General features: G+C 46.2%; 1 protein-coding gene across 1 annotated transcript; it reads right to left on the bottom strand.

The window, feature by feature from the left end:
- Positions 1–16: 16 nt before the first annotated feature.
- LOC120061616 (lethal(3)malignant brain tumor-like protein 1) lies at positions 17–12,699 on the bottom strand. Its single transcript, XM_039011521.1, has 18 exons — positions 12,536–12,699; positions 12,163–12,298; positions 11,923–11,959; positions 11,723–11,814; positions 11,471–11,575; positions 11,069–11,225; positions 10,793–10,884; positions 10,533–10,684; positions 10,333–10,409; positions 10,130–10,215; positions 9,830–9,940; positions 2,702–2,843; positions 2,493–2,592; positions 2,161–2,361; positions 1,998–2,047; positions 1,643–1,800; positions 1,111–1,173; positions 17–415 (listed from the first exon to the last, which is right to left on the bottom strand). The coding sequence occupies exons 1-18, from the start codon at positions 12,697–12,699 to the stop codon at positions 281–283; spliced, it is 2,058 nt and encodes a 685-aa protein (XP_038867449.1). The 3' UTR covers positions 17–280.
- Positions 12,700–17,013: the final 4,314 nt, after the last annotated feature.

The raw sequence follows: 17,013 nt of genomic DNA on the forward strand, positions 1-17,013 counted from the left end.
TATCTTTCGACGCTCCTTACACTTTCAGGTAAGATTTTACTAATTTTATTGCACGACCAGTGAAGCAACCTTATAAAAACATTTGCTTACACTTTTTATTTATCTTTCTCAGTTCTGTCCCCATCTCTTTTCCACTCTCACCCCACTTTCATCTCTCAGCCCCCTCTCCTGTTCTCTCTCTGATGGGTATTGAACACCAAACACATAACAGGGGTAGGGTTCTGGATGATTTTGGCACATGATGATTAGTCACGGAGTCTCTGGCCGAGTGGGGACAGGATCACTTGAGGCCTTCGTCAATACTCTTGAACATTAAAATGGCGTTGGAGATCTTGAGGGCGGGACCAAGTTTGATGTTCATGATTTTGACGATGTCAGTTTGTGTCAGTAATAGGAAGGCCTCCCCGTCAATCATCTGAGGAGAAATATACAAGAAACTCTCAATCACAGGAATATAAAAAAGTTTCTCATACAAACAAAACAACAATAGGGCCTCCCGGGTGGCGCAGTGGTCTAGGGCACTGCATCGCAGTGCTAGCTGCGCCACCAGAGTCTCTGGGTTCGCGCCCAGGCTCTGTCGCAGCCGGCCGCAACCGGGAGGTCCGTGGGGCGACGCACAATTGGTCTAGCGTCGTCCGGGTTAGGGAGGGTTTGGCCGGTAGGGATATCCTTGTCTCATCGCGCTCCAGCGACTCCTGTGGCGGGCCGGGCGCAGTGCGCGCTAACCAAGGGGGCCAGGTGCACAGTGTTTTCTCCGACACGTTGGTGCGGCTGGCTTCCGGGTTGGAGGCGCGCTGTGTTAAGAAGCAGTGCGGCTTGGTTGGGTTGTGCTTCGGAGGACGCGTGGCTTTCGACCTTCGTCTCTCCCCAGCCCGTACGGGAGTTGTAGCGATGAGACAAGATAGTAATTACTAGCGATTGGATACCACGAAAATTGGGGAGAAAAGGGGATAAAATTTAAAATAATTTAACAAAAAAAAAAAAAAAAAAAAAAAAAACAACAATAGAGGACAACAGAATGTAACTTAAATGACTTGACTTAGCTGTTCTAAATGGGCTCTTGTTTGTTTCATTAATTCATACTTAATTATCAATTAACATCGTACTCACTTCCTCTTTGAAGACACAGGCTTGTTCTTCACAACCAGTCAGTTTCTGGACAAATCCAAAGACCTGTTACACAGAACACAAAGAGTTATCAATGTACTCTGATTCACCCGTTTGTTGAAGCCAAAGATAAATAGGGGTAAGTACAGGGGTTAAAGCAAGTCGATCTCAGCTTGAGGGCCGCATCAGGATTTCAAAATTCCACCGAGGGCCGCACAGATTTTTTACGACCGATGTGTTTGTCAAAATCCATTTGCGGGCCAGAAAATGGGCAGTTATTTACATTTAAGTCATTTAGCAGACGCTGTTATCCAGAGCGACTTACAGTAAGTAGTGAGTGCATCCATTTTATTTGAAAAGGTTCATTATAGGTTCATTATCCTGTCTACATACGTTTCGTCTAGTTTTAGATGTTCAGGTGTGGCCTGGAGTGTTTTTATTTATTCTTAACCCAAAATCATAATCCCCCCTCAAACTGGGAATCTGTTGCAGTGACGGAGAACTTTAACCTCAGGGTGAGTTTTACAGCTCTCACCTCCTCCACGGTCCATGCTGCCACCTGTGTAGCATGGATGCCCTGGACGCCCGGCAGCAGTTTGCAGTGTTGCTCCCAGCACAGAGACAGGGTTCGGTCCGGGTGGGCCGACAGGGCAGACATGAACAGAGATGGGCACATACCCTCTGGGGCTATCGCTGCAACACAGGAAAACACACACATATACGTCAGCACACACAAAATCACACATATTAACGCATGTAGCACATACACACAGAATACTGTATATAGCATGCAGTAAACTCATACTGAGGCTATATATAATCAGAGTGTGGCCATAGACATAAATGGACACAGTATGTATGTGTACAGAGCATAAAACTGTGATACTCACTCTGGTAACCTCTATGCTGGCTTTTTCTATACTTGGGGGGACGACCAATCCTGACAATAGAGAAAGAGAGAAACTGGTGTGAAGGGGGGCTACAGTAGCAGAGGTTACAGCAATATACCACGACGACTATAACAGCCTTAGCCACTGTTAACATGAGGCTTACCTGCCATGGTACCGGGACTTTTTGGTCCTTTGGCCAAAGATTAAGATGTTCCGCTTGGCTCCGCTCCCCTCTGTATCTGATAGGTCGGTTTTGAGTCTACCCTGGTTTCGCTCAGCCAATGGGCAGCCTGACAGACAGTGATGCGCTGTGAACCGCCCAGTCACATGACCCGAGCCATCACATCCAGGCGTCGGACACTTCCTGTTTCAAAAAGTAGGTTTGACTTCATTATAACATCATGATAACATAATCATAAGGTTGGTATGGAAATCATCTACTCACATGTACTGCTTCATAGGCATTTCAGAGACCTGTTTCTGGCGAGTACTGACCTGTGATGGAAGCTGTACTTGGTGGATCTGGAGTGGCTGATTACTTTGCAAGGCATGGAGGAGAAACTGGACTGGCCTGTGGTTGCAGGCTCCCTGGGGTCTTATTAAAACACACACACAAACAAACACAGAGCTCAACGTCATCAAACCGAACATGTAAGCACTCATATCAAGGTGAAGTAGAGTCAGAGAAGTATGGTATCTGTTACCAAGGTGTTGGGTTTTGTTGGACTCAGGGGGTGGGATTTTTAGCGGGTGACCCGTACTCTCACACCAGCCAACCGGGTGGGTGTCAGGGTGGTCCGAGTCCATCCACTCATCATACATATGACTCCAGCCATCAAAATGGATCTGTGGGAGTATGGTATAATAATGACATAGTTACGGGAGTGTAGTAGTGGCACTGGCACATACAACCGCAAGACACAGATTGACTCATAACCTGTAGTCCCCGTGTTATATCCACGAGCGTGCGGGTTTAGGGTCATGAAATATTGTGTGGATGAAGGGCTGGTAACAAAAACAAGACACTGTATCAAAAAATTCATTCATATCTATAGGCTACTTTGAGGTTTTTCTTTCGTTGTTTTTTATCTGGCATTAGTGCATAAATCTAAGCTTTAGAGACTAACGAGCGCCAAATACACGGCAATCCCCAATCCCCAAACTTGGTCATAAAAACCATGCGCAAGGCGTCAATTTAGGAAATTGTTTGACATTTTTGGTTTAAGAAAAACATTAGGATACTGTTCAATAGACCTAAATATTCAATAAGTAAATTAAGAAATGTTGAAGAAAAACGTCATTGTTCAATAAATGTTCAATAGAAAAAAAGGGAACTGTACAGCGCATTTTCGATATACAGTTGAAGTCGGAAGTTCACATACACCTTAGCCAAATACATTTAAACTCAGTTTTTCACAATTTCTGACATTTAAACTGTAACGGCTTTCCTCCTCCTCTTCATCCGAAGAGGAGGAGCAGGGATTGAACCAAAATGCAGCTTCTTGATATGACATGATTTATTAAATTAAAGACGAAAAAACACGAAAACACTTTAACAAACTACAAAACAACAAACGACGTAGACGCACCTGAACATAAGAACTTACATGACACGAAGAACGCATGAAACAGGAACAGACTACATAAACCGAACAAACGAACAAACAAACCGAAAACAGTCCCGTGTGGCGCAACGTACATAGACACAGACACAGGAGACAACCACCCACAACAAACAATGTGAAAACACCTACCTTAATATGACTCTCAGAGGAAATGAAAACCACCTGCCTCTAATTGAGAGCCATATCAGGTCACCCTAAACAAACATAGAAACACATAACATAGACTACCCACCCAAACTCACGCCCTGACCGTCAAACACATACAAAATAACAGAAAACCGGTCAGGAACGTGACATAACCCCCCCCTCAAGGTGCGTACTCCGAACGCACCACCAAAAGTCTAGGGGAGGGTCTGGGTGGGCGTCTGACCACGGTGGTGGCTCAGGCTCTGGGCGAGGTCCCCACCCCACCATAGTCAATCCCAGCTTACGTCTCCCCCTCTGAATGACCACCCTCCTATTCCACCCACTTAATTTAAAGGGTACCGTCGATATAAGGGGCAGCACCGGGATAAGGTAGCTCAGGACAGAGAGATAGCTCAGGACAGAGAGGTAGGTCAGGATAGAGAGGTAGCTCAGGATAGAGGGGCAACTCCGGACTGAAGGGCAGCTCCGGACAGAGAGATAGCTCTGGACTGAGAGGCAGTTCTGGATAAATGGCCGCTCTGGGCTGAGGGGCAGCTCATGACTGGCTGACGGCTCTGGACGCTCATGGCTGGCTGACGGCTCTGGACGCTCATGGCTGGCTGACGGCTCTGGACGCTCATGGCTGGCTGACGGCTCTGGACGCTCATGGCTGGCTGACGGCTCTGGACGCTCATGGCTCGCTGACGGCTCTGGACGCTCATGGCTCGCTGACGGCTTTGGACGCTCCTGTCTGGTTGGCGGCTCTGGCAGATCCTGTCTGGTTGGCGGCTCTGGCAGATCCTGTCTGGTTGGCGGCTCTGGCAGATCCTGTCTGGTTGGCGGCTCTGGCAGATCCTGTCTGGTTGGCGGCTCTGGCAGATCCTGTCTGGTTGGCGGCTCTGGCAGATCCTGTCTGGTTGGCGGCTCTGGCAGATCCTGTCTGGTTGGCGGCTCTGGCAGATCCTGACTGACGAATGGCTCTAGCGGCTCCTGACTGACTAACGGCTCTGACGGCTCGGGACAGACGGGCGGCTCTAATGGCTCGGGACAGACGGATGGCTCAGACGGCACTGGGCAGACGGATGGCTCAGATGGCGCTGGGGAGACGGATGGCTCAGATGGCGCTGGGGAGACGGATGGCTCTGGCCGGATGAGGCGCACTGTAGACCTGGTGCGTGGTGCCGGAACTGGAGGCACCGGGCTAAGGACACGCACCTTCAGGCTAGTGCGGGGAGCAGGGACAGGGCACACTGACCTCTCGAAGCGCACTATAGGCCTGGTGCGTGGTACCGGCACTGGTGGTACCGGGCTAAGGGCACGCACCTCAGGGCGAGTGCGGGGAGAAGGAACAGTGCGTACAGGGCTCTGGAGACGCACAGGTGGCTTAGTGCGTGGTGCCGGAACTGGAGGCACTGGGCTGGAGACACGCACCATAGGGAGAGTGCGTGGAGGAGGAACAGGGCTCTGGAAACGCACTGGAAGCCTGGTGCGTGGAGTAGGCACTGGTGGTACTGGGCTGGGGCGGGGAGGTGGCGCCGGAAATACCGGACCGTGTAGGCGTACTGGCTCCCTTGAGCACTGAGCCTGCCCAACCTTACCTGGTTGTATGCTCCCCGTCGCCTGACCAGTGCGGGGAGGTGGAATAACCCGCACCGGGCTATGTAGGCGAACCGGGGACACCATGCGTAAGGCTGGTGCCATGTAAGCCGGCCCAAGGAGACGTACTGGTGGCCAGATATGTAGAGCCGGCTTCATGGCACAATGCTCAATCTAGCCCTACCAGTGCAGGGAGGTGGAATAACCCGCACCGGGCTATGCACACGTACAGGAGACACCGTGCGCTCTACTGCGTAACACGGTGTCTGCCCGTACTCCCGCTCTCCACGGTTAGCCTGGGAAGTGGGCGCAGGTCTCCTACCTGCCCTAGACCCACTACCTCTTAGCCCCCCCCCCCAATAAATTTTTGGGGTTTCTTCTCGGGCTTCCTTGCTAGCCGCGTACCTTCATATCTGCGGTTTTGAGCTTGATTCTCCGGCTTCCAGCCACGTCTCTTTGCTGCCTCCTCATACCACCGCTCCTGGGCTCTCGCTGCTTCCATCTCCTCACGAGCGCGGCGATATTCCCCAATGTGAGCCCAGTGTCCTTTTCCCTCCAATATTTCATCCCATGTCCAGGATTCCTGTGTAGCAGGCCACTGCTCGAATTCACGCCGCTTGGTTCTGATGTGGTGGGTGGTTCTGTAACGGCTTTCCTCCTCCTCTTCATCCGAAGAGGAGGAGCAGGGATTGAACCAAAATGCAGCTTCTTGATATGACATGATTTATTAAATTAAAGACGAAAAAACACGAAAACACTTTAACAAACTACAAAACAACAAACGACGTAGACGCACCTGAACATAAGAACTTACATGACACGAAGAACGCATGAAACAGGAACAGACTACATAAACCGAACAAACGAACAAACAAACCGAAAACAGTCCCGTGTGGCGCAACGTACATAGACACAGACACAGGAGACAACCACCCACAACAAACAATGTGAAAACACCTACCTTAATATGACTCTCAGAGGAAATGAAAACCACCTGCCTCTAATTGAGAGCCATATCAGGTCACCCTAAACAAACATAGAAACACATAACATAGACTACCCACCCAAACTCACGCCCTGACCGTCAAACACATACAAAATAACAGAAAACCGGTCAGGAACGTGACATAAACCTAGTAAAAATTCCCTATCTTAGGTCAGTTAGGATCACCACTTTATTTGAAGAATGTGAAATGTCAGAATAATAGTAGAGAATTATTTATTTCAGCTTTTATTTCTTTCATCACATTCCCAGTGGGTCAGAAGTTTACATAAACTCAATTAGTATTTGGTAGCATTGCCTTTAAGTTGTTTAACTTGGGTCAAACGTTTCAGGTAGCCTTCCACAAGCTTGGAAGGCTACTTGAATTTTGGCCCATTCCTCCTGACAGAGCTGGTGTAACTGAGTCAGGTTTGTAAGCCTCCTTGCTCGCATACACTTTTTCAGTTCTGCCCACAAATTTTCTATAGGATTGAGGTCAGGGCTTTGTGATGGCCTCTCCAATACCTTGACTTTGTTGTCCTTAAGACATTTTGCCACAACTTTGAAGTATGCTTGGGGTCATTGTCCATTTGGAAGACCCATTTGCGACCAAGCTTTAACTTCCTGACTGATGTCGAGATGTTGCTTCAATATATCCACATAATTTCCTTCCTCATGATGACATCTATTTTGTGAAGTGCACCAGTCCCTCCTGCAACAAAGCACCCCCACAACATGATGCTGCCACCCCCGTTCTTCACGGTTAGGATGGTGTTCTTCGGCTTGCAAGCCTCCCCCCTTTTCCTCCAAACATAACGATGATCATTATGGCCAAACAGTAAAATTTTTGTTTCATCAGACCAGAGGACATTTCTCCAAAAAGTACGATCTTTGTCTCCATGTGCAGTTGCAAACCATAGTCTGGCTTGTTTAATCACGGTTTTGGAGCAGTGGTTTCTTCCTTGCTCAGCGGCCTTTCAGGTTATGTCGATATAGGACTCGTTTTACTGTGGATATAGATACTTTTGTAGCTGTTTCCTCCAGCATCTTCACAAGGTCATTTGCTGTTGTTCTGGGATTGATTTGCACTTTTCACACCAAAGCACGTTCATCTCTAGGAGACAGAACGTGTCTCCTTCCTGAGAGGTATGATGGCTGCGTGGTCCCATGGTGTTTATACTTGTGTACTATTGTTTGTACAGATGAACGTGGTACCTTCAGGCGTTTGGAAATTGCTCCCAAGGATGAACCAGACTTGTGGAGGTCTACAATTTCTTTTCTGAGGTCTTGGCTGATTTCTTTTGATTTTCCCATGATGTCACGCAAAAAGGCACTGAGTTTGAAGGTAGGCCTTGAAATACATCCACAGGTACACCTACAATTGACTCAAATTATGTCAATTAGCCTATCAGAAGCTTCTAAAGCCATGACATCATATTCTGGAATTTTCCAAACTGTTTAAAGGCACAGACAACTTAGTGTATGTAAACTTCTGACCCACTGGAATTGTGATACAGTGAATTATAAGTGAAATAATCTGTCTGTAAATAATTGTTGAAAAATTACTTGTCATGCACAAAGTAGATGTCCTAACCGACTTGCCAAAACTATAGTTTGTTAACAAGAAATGTGTGGAGTGGTTGGAAAAATGTATGTAAACTTCCGACTTCAACTGTATGTGGGTTAGGGTCGAGTGCGGGCCTCAGATTTTCACTTTATCACATACACTGAGTATACCAAAAATGAGGAACACCTTCCTAATATTGAGTTCCTCCCCTCAGAACTGCCTCAATTCGTCGGGGCATGGACTCAACAAGGTGCCGAAAGCGTTCCACAGGGATTCTGGCCCATGTTGACTCCAATGCTTCCCACTGTTGTCAAGTTGGCTGGATGTCCTTTGGGTGGTAGAGCATTCTTGATACACACGGGAAACTGTTGAGCGTGAAAAACGCAGCAGCGTTGCAGTTCTTCACACAAACCGGTGCACCAGGGACCTACTACCATACCCCATTCAAAGGCACTTAAATCGTTTTGTCTTTCCCATTCACCCTCTGAATGGCACACATACGCAATCCATGTCTCAATTGTCTCAAGGCTTAAAAATCCTTCTTTAACCGGTCTCCTCCCCTTCATCTACACTGATTGAAGTGGATTTAACAAGTGACATCAATATGGGATCATACAGTGCATTCGGAAAGTATTCAGACCCCTTGACTTTTTCCAGATTCTGATACGTTACAGCCTTATTTTAAAATGTATTTAATTAAAAAGTGTTCTCATCAATCTGCACAAAATACCCCATTATGACAAAACTAAAACAGGTTTTTAGAAAGTTTTGCAAATGTATAAAAAAAAACAATTGAAAAAATATATTTTACCTTTATTTAACTAGGCAAGTCAGTTAAGAACTGTGGAGATGGGAGAACCTTCCAGAAGGACAACCATCTCTGCAGCACTCCACCAATCAGGCCTTTATGGTAGAGTGGCCAGACGGAAACCACTCCTCAGTAAAAGGCACATGACAGCCCGCTTGGAGTTTGCTAAAAGGCACCTAAAGGACTCTGACCATGAGAAACAAGATTCTCTGGTCTGATGAAACCAAGATTGAACTCTTTGGCCTGAATGCCAAGCGTCACGTCTGGAGGAAACCTGGCACCATCCCTACGGTGAAGCATGGTGGTGTCAGCATCATGCTGTGGGGATTTCGTTCGGAGCTAGGGACTGAGAGACTAGTCAGGATCGAGGTAAAGATGAACGAAGCAAAGTACAGAGAGATCATTGATGAAAACCTGCTCCAAAGCGCTCAGGACCTCAGACTAGGGCGAAGGTTCACCTTCCAACAGGACAACCACCCTAAGCACACAGCCAAGATAACGCAGGAGTGGCTTCGGGACAAGTCTCAATATCCTTGAGTTGCCCAGCCAGAGTCCGGACTTGAATCCTATCAAACATCTCTGGAGAGACCTGAAAATAACTTTGCAGTGACCCTCTCCATCCAACCTGACAGAGCTTGACAGGATCTACAGAGAAGAATGGGATAAACTCCCCAAATACAGGTGTGCCAAGCTTCTAGCGTCATACCTAAGACGCAAGGCTGTAAACGCTGCCAAAGATGCTTCAACAAAGTACTGAGTAAAGGGTCTGAATACTTATGTAAATGTGATATTTCCGTGTTTAAAAAGAAATACATTTGCAAAAAAGTTTTTGCATTGTCATTATGGGGTATTGTGTGTAGATCGATGAGGGAAAAACATTTTTTAAATTAAATTGTATCAGGCTGTAACGTAACAAAGTGTGTAAAAAGTCAAGGGGTCTGAATACTTTCCGAATGCACTGTATCCTTCACCTGGATTCACCTGGTCAGTTTATGTCATAGAAATAGCAGCTTAATGTTTTGTACACTCAGTATATAGTCGAACGGTTGCAGAAGGGTTATTTGCAATTGCGGGTGGGTGATCAAACAGCTGACCCGTGCATCCCTAACACACACACTACTGGTTGACCTTAATGCGGTGGGTGTCGACCTCCTCCACTGTGGCCACCCGTATGAGGCCGGGGCTCCTTTTGTCCACCACCTCCAGCTTCATCTGAGCCTGGAAGCAATGGGCAGGACGCTGCAGAGGGGAGGGTCACATCATCATCACACAGCGCCACTTAGTCCCTATAGTTAATCTGATTTCAACTCATTACCTCATAACAGTAATTATGTCCACAACTACACTTTACCCCACCAAAAAGGATTCAAGTCAAATAAAATGTATTCACCCATGTTCATATCATTGCAACAAGTCTTTAGTACTCACCACTTTAAAAGCCTCAGCAGAAACGGCGGTAGAGCCAGTCTCGTCGAGGTACCTTGGCCAGGAGAACCTGCCTGGGTCTGGGTAATCTGACAGGACAGATGGGGCACATGGGATCTAGCTCATAGGTGTGTGTGAAATTCCACTGCATTCCCTATAGTTCACTTATTAGACCTATAGTCATATCTTAGAACTTTGTCAGTCACCTTGAGGCGGCGTGAGGGGGAGGCTCCTCTCTTGGCACCAGCCAATAGGATGGATGTATGGACTGCTGGCATCACACCTGGATGGGGTAATGCAACATCAACCAATCAGATTAGAATTTAAATCATGGCATCATGGCTAGTAAAACAGCACAGTTCATAATTTAGAGAAGCCATGAAAAAGACATGAAAAATGGCCTCACCAGTAGTCGTACGTGTCGTCCCAGTTATCAAAGTGAACCAGGAAGCGGTCGTCCACCACGTCGGTCACGGTCGCCACGCAAATGAGAGAGGGGTTCATGCGGTCGACCGCCTCCAGCTTCATGCCCACCTCAAAACCACACTCCGTATCCGTCTGACCAGGGGGCCACCAACACAAACGCACCACATTAGCCGCTTACAGTTACTTACTTCAGGCAGATGCATACCACTGATTGAGGATAAGAGTCATGCTTATACTTACTCTTCCAGGGCTGGCAAACACCTCTTTAGGGGCAACTTGTGCTTTACTCATTTTCAGGTAGCTGGCCCAGGAGAACTCCTCCTCTTTGCAGCCTGTGGCACAAACAGACACAAACATATGATGTGGACATTTTCCTGGACCACTACTCCAATAAGGACATTCTCATTAGTTACTTTATGAATGACATACTTTAGATGCTTGGGCGAATGATCTGCGCCACATTCAAAATGTGAATATAAAACTAATCAGTGTCCAAAGTGCAGCCCAACCCCAAACCAAAGCCCAGTGTACTCTTATCTTTGGGGGTGTAGAGTTTGTGTCCAGTGCTCTCACACCATCCCGCCGGGTGGATGTCGGGGCAGTTGGCATTTACCCAGAAGTCATGACAGTCTGAGTAGCCGTCAAAATGGAGACGCAGCCTGTAGCCACAAACCTACAGACAGGAGAAGACAGACAGGAGTTAAACCATGTCTCCCCAAGTCTCTCTCCGTGTCCTTCCCCAGTTATGTGGATTCCTCTCTTCCTGTCTCTTCCCTTATATCTCTCTCTGTGATTCATCAAAGTGTTTCAGTCAAGGTGTGTAGTGTGTATGAAGCAAAGCAGTCAGGACAGGGAGAGAGGTAGAAGCAAACCTCAAAGAGCATGCGACTGTAGGTTGAGCAGCGATGCACACAGTACCTCAGCCACAGTCAGAACAAAGTACATGGAGGGGTGCTGGGGGTCGATGCCCTCTAACTTCATGCCTTGGCGGAAGCTGCTTTTGCACTGCGGGACTCTCTGAGACTGAAAATACAGGGGGCATAGTAAGAAAAGCACAGCCATACACACATGCACGCACGCCCACAAGCCCACTCACACCCACTTTATTTTGCAAAGAATATCAACTTTTGTTCTCTCATTTAGTATGTACCCAAAGAGAATAAAACCCACCTCTTGAAAGAGTTTGGCCGGAGCTGCCACTGCTTTGGTCTCCTCCAGATACTGTCCCCATGTCCACAGATCCATATGGACTTCAACAGCACCTGTTGTACACAGACAGAAAACACAACATAAAGCTTATGGGAGTTCTGACAACTGAAATATGACTTGAATATATATATTTTTTTATATGCAATTTAGCTGATTCTTACCTGCTTTGTTGTGTCTGCTTTCTGTCTTCAAGTAATCCTAGAACCACAAATACAACACACAGATTTACGACAACAAAGACATAGTGCCTACACTATGAATGGTCATACTGAACAAAAAAATTGATTGATACATAACATCCTCACGTACATGTGAGATCATTTACTTATTACAACAACAAAATATGCAACTAAATTGTGCGCGCTTTATGTGAGATGAAGTGACACTCGAGGCTTTCCCACCATTCCATCCAGCTCAGATTCTTCCTCTGACGGACTCAGGTAGTCCTTCCTCTTCCTCTTCTTCATGGGTTTCAGCAGCTCAGGGTCCAGAGATGCTACCCTGCCCCCGGGAATCTTATCTGTGCCTCCCCCCCTCCTAAGGGACAGATAAGAGAATAGTTGAGTCCACTACAAAGCTTTGCCTTAGGCTACCTATGACCTACGTTACATCTTCTGCATGGTGGTTAATATCTTCCTGTAGTTTGTTTGTTTTGTGTCTGAGCATCCACAGTATGATTTTAATTTAGCATGAATTGCACTTTCTATGGTAAAAGGATGTTTCATAAAAATTGACTTTCTAAAGTGTGGAAAGGCTTCAGTCTTCAGTACTTACTTGTCAGTCATAGGCTCCCTGCGTAGCTGCTCTGGGTAGGTTCTCTGTGCCATAGGATCACAGCTCTCCTGTTGTCCTGGCCCTCCCTGGGTCTTAGGCTCAATCTTGATGGGCCTCTCTTGTTCCACAGCCACACCACCCACAGAGCTGAGAGGAGACACCATATCTACAATGGAATCAAATCAAATTTTATTTGTCACATGCGCCGAATACAACAGGTATTCGGCACTTGTAAGTAAGCATACCTTGAAATGCTTACTTACAAGCCCTTAACAAACAATACTGAATTTGTTTTAAAGTAAAACAATATTTGCTAAAAAAATATATGCAAAATAAAATTAACTAAAGAAAAAAAGTAATAACGAGGATATACAGTACATTCGGGAAGTATTCAGACCCCTTGACTTTTTCCACATTCTGTTACGTTACAACCTTATTCTAAAATGGATGAAATAGTTTTTTCCCCTCATCAATCTACACACAATACCTCATAATGACAAAGCAAAATCAGGTTTTTAGACATTTTTGCAAATGTATTAAAAATAAACTGAAATATCACATTTACATAAGTATTCAGATCCTTTACTCAGTACTTTGGCAGTGTTTACAGCCTTGAGTCTTCTTGGGTATGACACTACAAGCTTGACACACCTGTATTTGGGAAGTTTCCCCCATTCTTCTCTGCAGATCCTCTCAAGCTTGTCAGGTTGGATGGGTAGTGTCACTGCACAGCTATTTGCAGGTCTCTCCAGAGATGTTTGATCGGGTTCAAGTCCGGGCTCTGGCTCGCTCTGGCTCTGGCAAGCACATTCAGAGACTTGTCCCAAAGCAACTCCTGCGTTATCTTGGCTGTGTGCTTAGGGTGGTTGTCCTGTTGGAAGGTGAACCTACACCCCAGTCTGAGGTCATGAGCGCTCTGGAGCAGGTTTTTATCAAGGATCTCTCTGTACTTTGCTCCGTTCATCTTTCCCTCAATCCTGACTAGTCTCTCAGTCCCTGCCGCTGAAAAACATCCCCACAGCATGATGCTGCCACCACCATGCTTCACCATAGGGATGGTGCCAGGTTTCCTCCAGACGTGACGCTTGGCATTCAGGCCAAAGAGTTCAATCTTGGTTTCATCAGACCAGAGAATCTTGTTTCTCATGGTCAGAGTCCTTTAGGTGCCTTTTGGCAAACTCCAAGTAGGCTGTCATGTGCCTTTTACTGAGGTGTGGCTTCCCTCTGGCCACTCTACCATAAAGGCCTGATTGGTGGAGTGCTGCAGAGATGGTTGTCCTTCTGGAAGGTTCTCCCATCTCCACAGAGGAACACTGGAGCTCTGTCAGTTTGACCATTGGGTTCTTGGTCACCTCCCTGACCAAGGCCCTTCTCCACCGATTGCTCAGTTTGGCCGGGTGGCCAGCTCTAGGAAGAGTCTTGGTGGTTCCAAACTTGTTCCATTTTAGAATGAGGGAGGCCACTGTGTCTTGGGGACCTTCAATGCTGCAGACATTGTTGGTACCCTTTCCCAGATCTGTGACTCAACACAATCCTGTCTTGGAGCTCTACGGACAATTCCTACGACCTCATGGCTTGGTTTTTGCTCTGACATGCACTGTCAGCTGTGCTACCTTACATAGACAGGTGTGTGCCTTTCCATATCAAGTCCAATCAATTGAATTTACCACAGGTGGACTCCAATCAAGTTGTAGAAACATCTTAAGGATGATCAATGGGTACAGGATGCACCTGAGCTCAATTTCGAGTCTCATAGCAAAGTGTCTGAATACTTATGTATATAAGTGATTTCTGTTTTTTTATGCATTTGCAAAAAAATCTAAAAATATGTTTTTGCCTTGTCATTATGGGGTATTGTGTGTAGATGGATGAGAAAAAATATATATTTTAGAATAAGGCTGTTACGTAACAAAATGTGGTAAAAGTCAAGGGGTCTGAATACTTTCCGAATGCACTGTATACAGGGGGTATCGGTACAGAGTCAATGTGCGGTGGCACAGGTTAGTTGAGGTAATTGAGGTAATATGTATATGTATATGTAGTTAGGGGTAAAGTGACTATGCATAGATAATAAACAGCGAGTAGCAGCAGCAGAAAAAAAGGGGACAATACAAATAGTCCAGGGACCCAATTGACTGTTTAGCAGTCTAATGGCTTGGGGGTAGAATCTGTTAAGGAGCATTTTGGACCTAGACTTGGTGCTCCGGAACCGCTTCCTGTGCGGTAGCAGAGAGAACAGTCTATGACTAGAGTGGCTGGAGTCTGACAATTTTTAGAGCCTTCCTCTGACACTGCCTGGTATAGAGGTCCTGGATGGCAGGAAGCTTGGCCCCAGTGATGGTACTGGGCCGTAACCACTACCCTCTGTAGCGCCTTGCGGTCGGTTGCCGAGCAGTTGAAATATCAAGCGGTGATGCAACCAGTCAGGAATCTCTCGATGGTGCAGCTGTATAACTTTTTGAGGATCTGAGGACCCATGCCAAATCTTTTTAGTTTCCTGAGGGGGAATAGGTGTTGTCGTGCCATCTTCAAGACTGACTTGATGTGTTTGGACCATGATGGTTTGTTAGTGATGTGGAGGACAAGGAACTTGAAGCTCTCAACCCACTCCACTACAGCCGACCCACTCCACTACAGCCCTGTCGATGTGAATGGAGTCGTGGGTGAACAGGGAGTACGCAGTCGTGGGTGAACAGGGAGTACAGGGGGGGACTAAGCACTTCCCCTGAGGCATCCCGTGTCAAGGGTCAGGGTGGCAGATGCGTTGTTGCCTACCCTTACCACCTGGGGGGTGGCCCGTCAGGAAGTCCAGGATCCAGTTGCAGAGGGAGGTGTTCAGTCCCAGGGTCCTTAGCTTAGTAATAGTTTTGAGGGCACTATGGTGTTGAACACTGAGCTGTAGTCAATGAATAGCATCCTCACGTAGGTGTTCCTTTTGTCCAGGTGGGAAAGGGCAGTGTGGAGTGCATTGGAGATCACGTCATCCGTGGATCTGTTGAGGCGGTATGTGAATTGGGGTGGGTATAGGATTTCTGGGATGGTGTTAATGTGAGCCATGACCAGCCTTTCAAAGCACTTAATGGCTATAGACGTGAGTGCTACGGGTCGGTAGTCATTTAGGCAGGGTACCATGGCGTTCTTGGGCACAGGGAATATGGTGGTCTGCTTGAAACATGTAGGTATTACAGACTCGGTCAGGGAGAGGTTGAAAATGTCAGTGAAGACACTTGACAGTTGGTCAGCGCATGCTCTGAGTACCTGTCCGGTAATCCATCTGGCCCTGCGGCCTTGTGAATGTTGACCTGTTTAAAGAACTTACTCACATCGGCTACGGAGAGAGTGATCACACAGTCGGAGGCATTATATCAGGTTGGGATCAGGAAAGGATTGCATACAGTATAGCAAGTAGTTTTTGAGGATATTTCTGGAATTAAATATGAGTTGTGAACTTACTAGTTCACTAGCTAGATCATTTACATTAGGATTTAGTTAAGGGACTGTTCATCTGTAGCCTACCTGTTTTGTTAGTTGGCCTGTTTTTGGAGTCAGGTATTTTCCCAGACACCATTACTGCTGGTTCAGCACTGCTGATTTTCCCTTGGCTGATCATCTCCAGTGTTCCACAGTCACTCACACAGAACTGAAAAATGCACATACTGTATTTCAACCATGTGCATACACAACCTGGACTCAGGGGTAAATCCAGGACACTTCAAATTATTATGACATTTTACATTTTGTATGCATTCATTTGTGGATGTCCATTTCATATTTTATTTATTTTAACCTTTATTTAACTAGGCAAGTCAGTTAAGAACAAATTCTAGGCAAGTCAGTTAAGAACAACCTTTCGGTTACTAGCCCAACGCTCTAACCACTAGGCTACCTGCCGTATGATATGTTACGAATTACAATTTGTATGAAATGTTACGAATTTGAATTTGTAGAATATGTTACAAATTGCAATTCATACAATATGTTATACATTTACAAAACGTATGATGTTATGAATTCCAATTTGTTGTGGCTAACGTTAGCTAGGTGGCTAACATTAGTTTGGCTAGGGGTTAAGGATAAAAGGTTAGCTAACATGCTAAGAAGTTGCAAAGTAGCAAAAAGTAGTAAGTAGTTGCTAATTAGCTAAAGTTGTCCGCGATGAGTTTTGAACAAGCAACCTTTGGGTTGCTAAACATTCGCTTTATGCGCCAAACTAACCAACCATCCACCCTACTTACGTTTTTGCGCTAAGTAACCTTCTGTCTTGTCTTATGTAACCATACCGAACTGAACATATCATTCTAATTTGAGTGTTCCGGATTTACATATACTATATTACGTCTATTCTATGAGAACAGGCTGGCTGGCCTCTTTACTCCAACAATGCTTAATACTAGAGAACCCTACGCTTATAATAACATACAATGGCCATCAGATGTCATTCACCTTAAGGTTGCTGCTGGGTAAGATGGCCATCCCTT

The sequence above is a fragment of the Salvelinus namaycush genome, chromosome 16, assembly GCF_016432855.1.
Source record: "Salvelinus namaycush isolate Seneca chromosome 16, SaNama_1.0, whole genome shotgun sequence".
Classification (NCBI taxonomy): Eukaryota; Metazoa; Chordata; class Actinopteri; order Salmoniformes; family Salmonidae; genus Salvelinus; species Salvelinus namaycush.

What these genes read in the sequence shown, in the direction of transcription:
- LOC120061616 (XM_039011521.1), bottom strand. Translation starts at nt 12,699, where the DNA reads ATGGTGTCTCCTCTCAGCTCTGTGGGTGGTGTGGCTGTGGAACAAGAG. An exon ending in AGGGAGCCTATGACTGACAA is followed by an intron (nt 12,299 to 12,535) that starts GTAAGTACTGAA and finishes TCTGTCCCTTAG; the next exon opens with GAGGGGGGGAGGCACAGATA. An exon ending in CGGCCAAACTCTTTCAAGAG is followed by an intron (nt 11,576 to 11,722) that starts GTGGGTTTTATT and finishes CTGTATTTTCAG; the next exon opens with TCTCAGAGAGTCCCGCAGTG.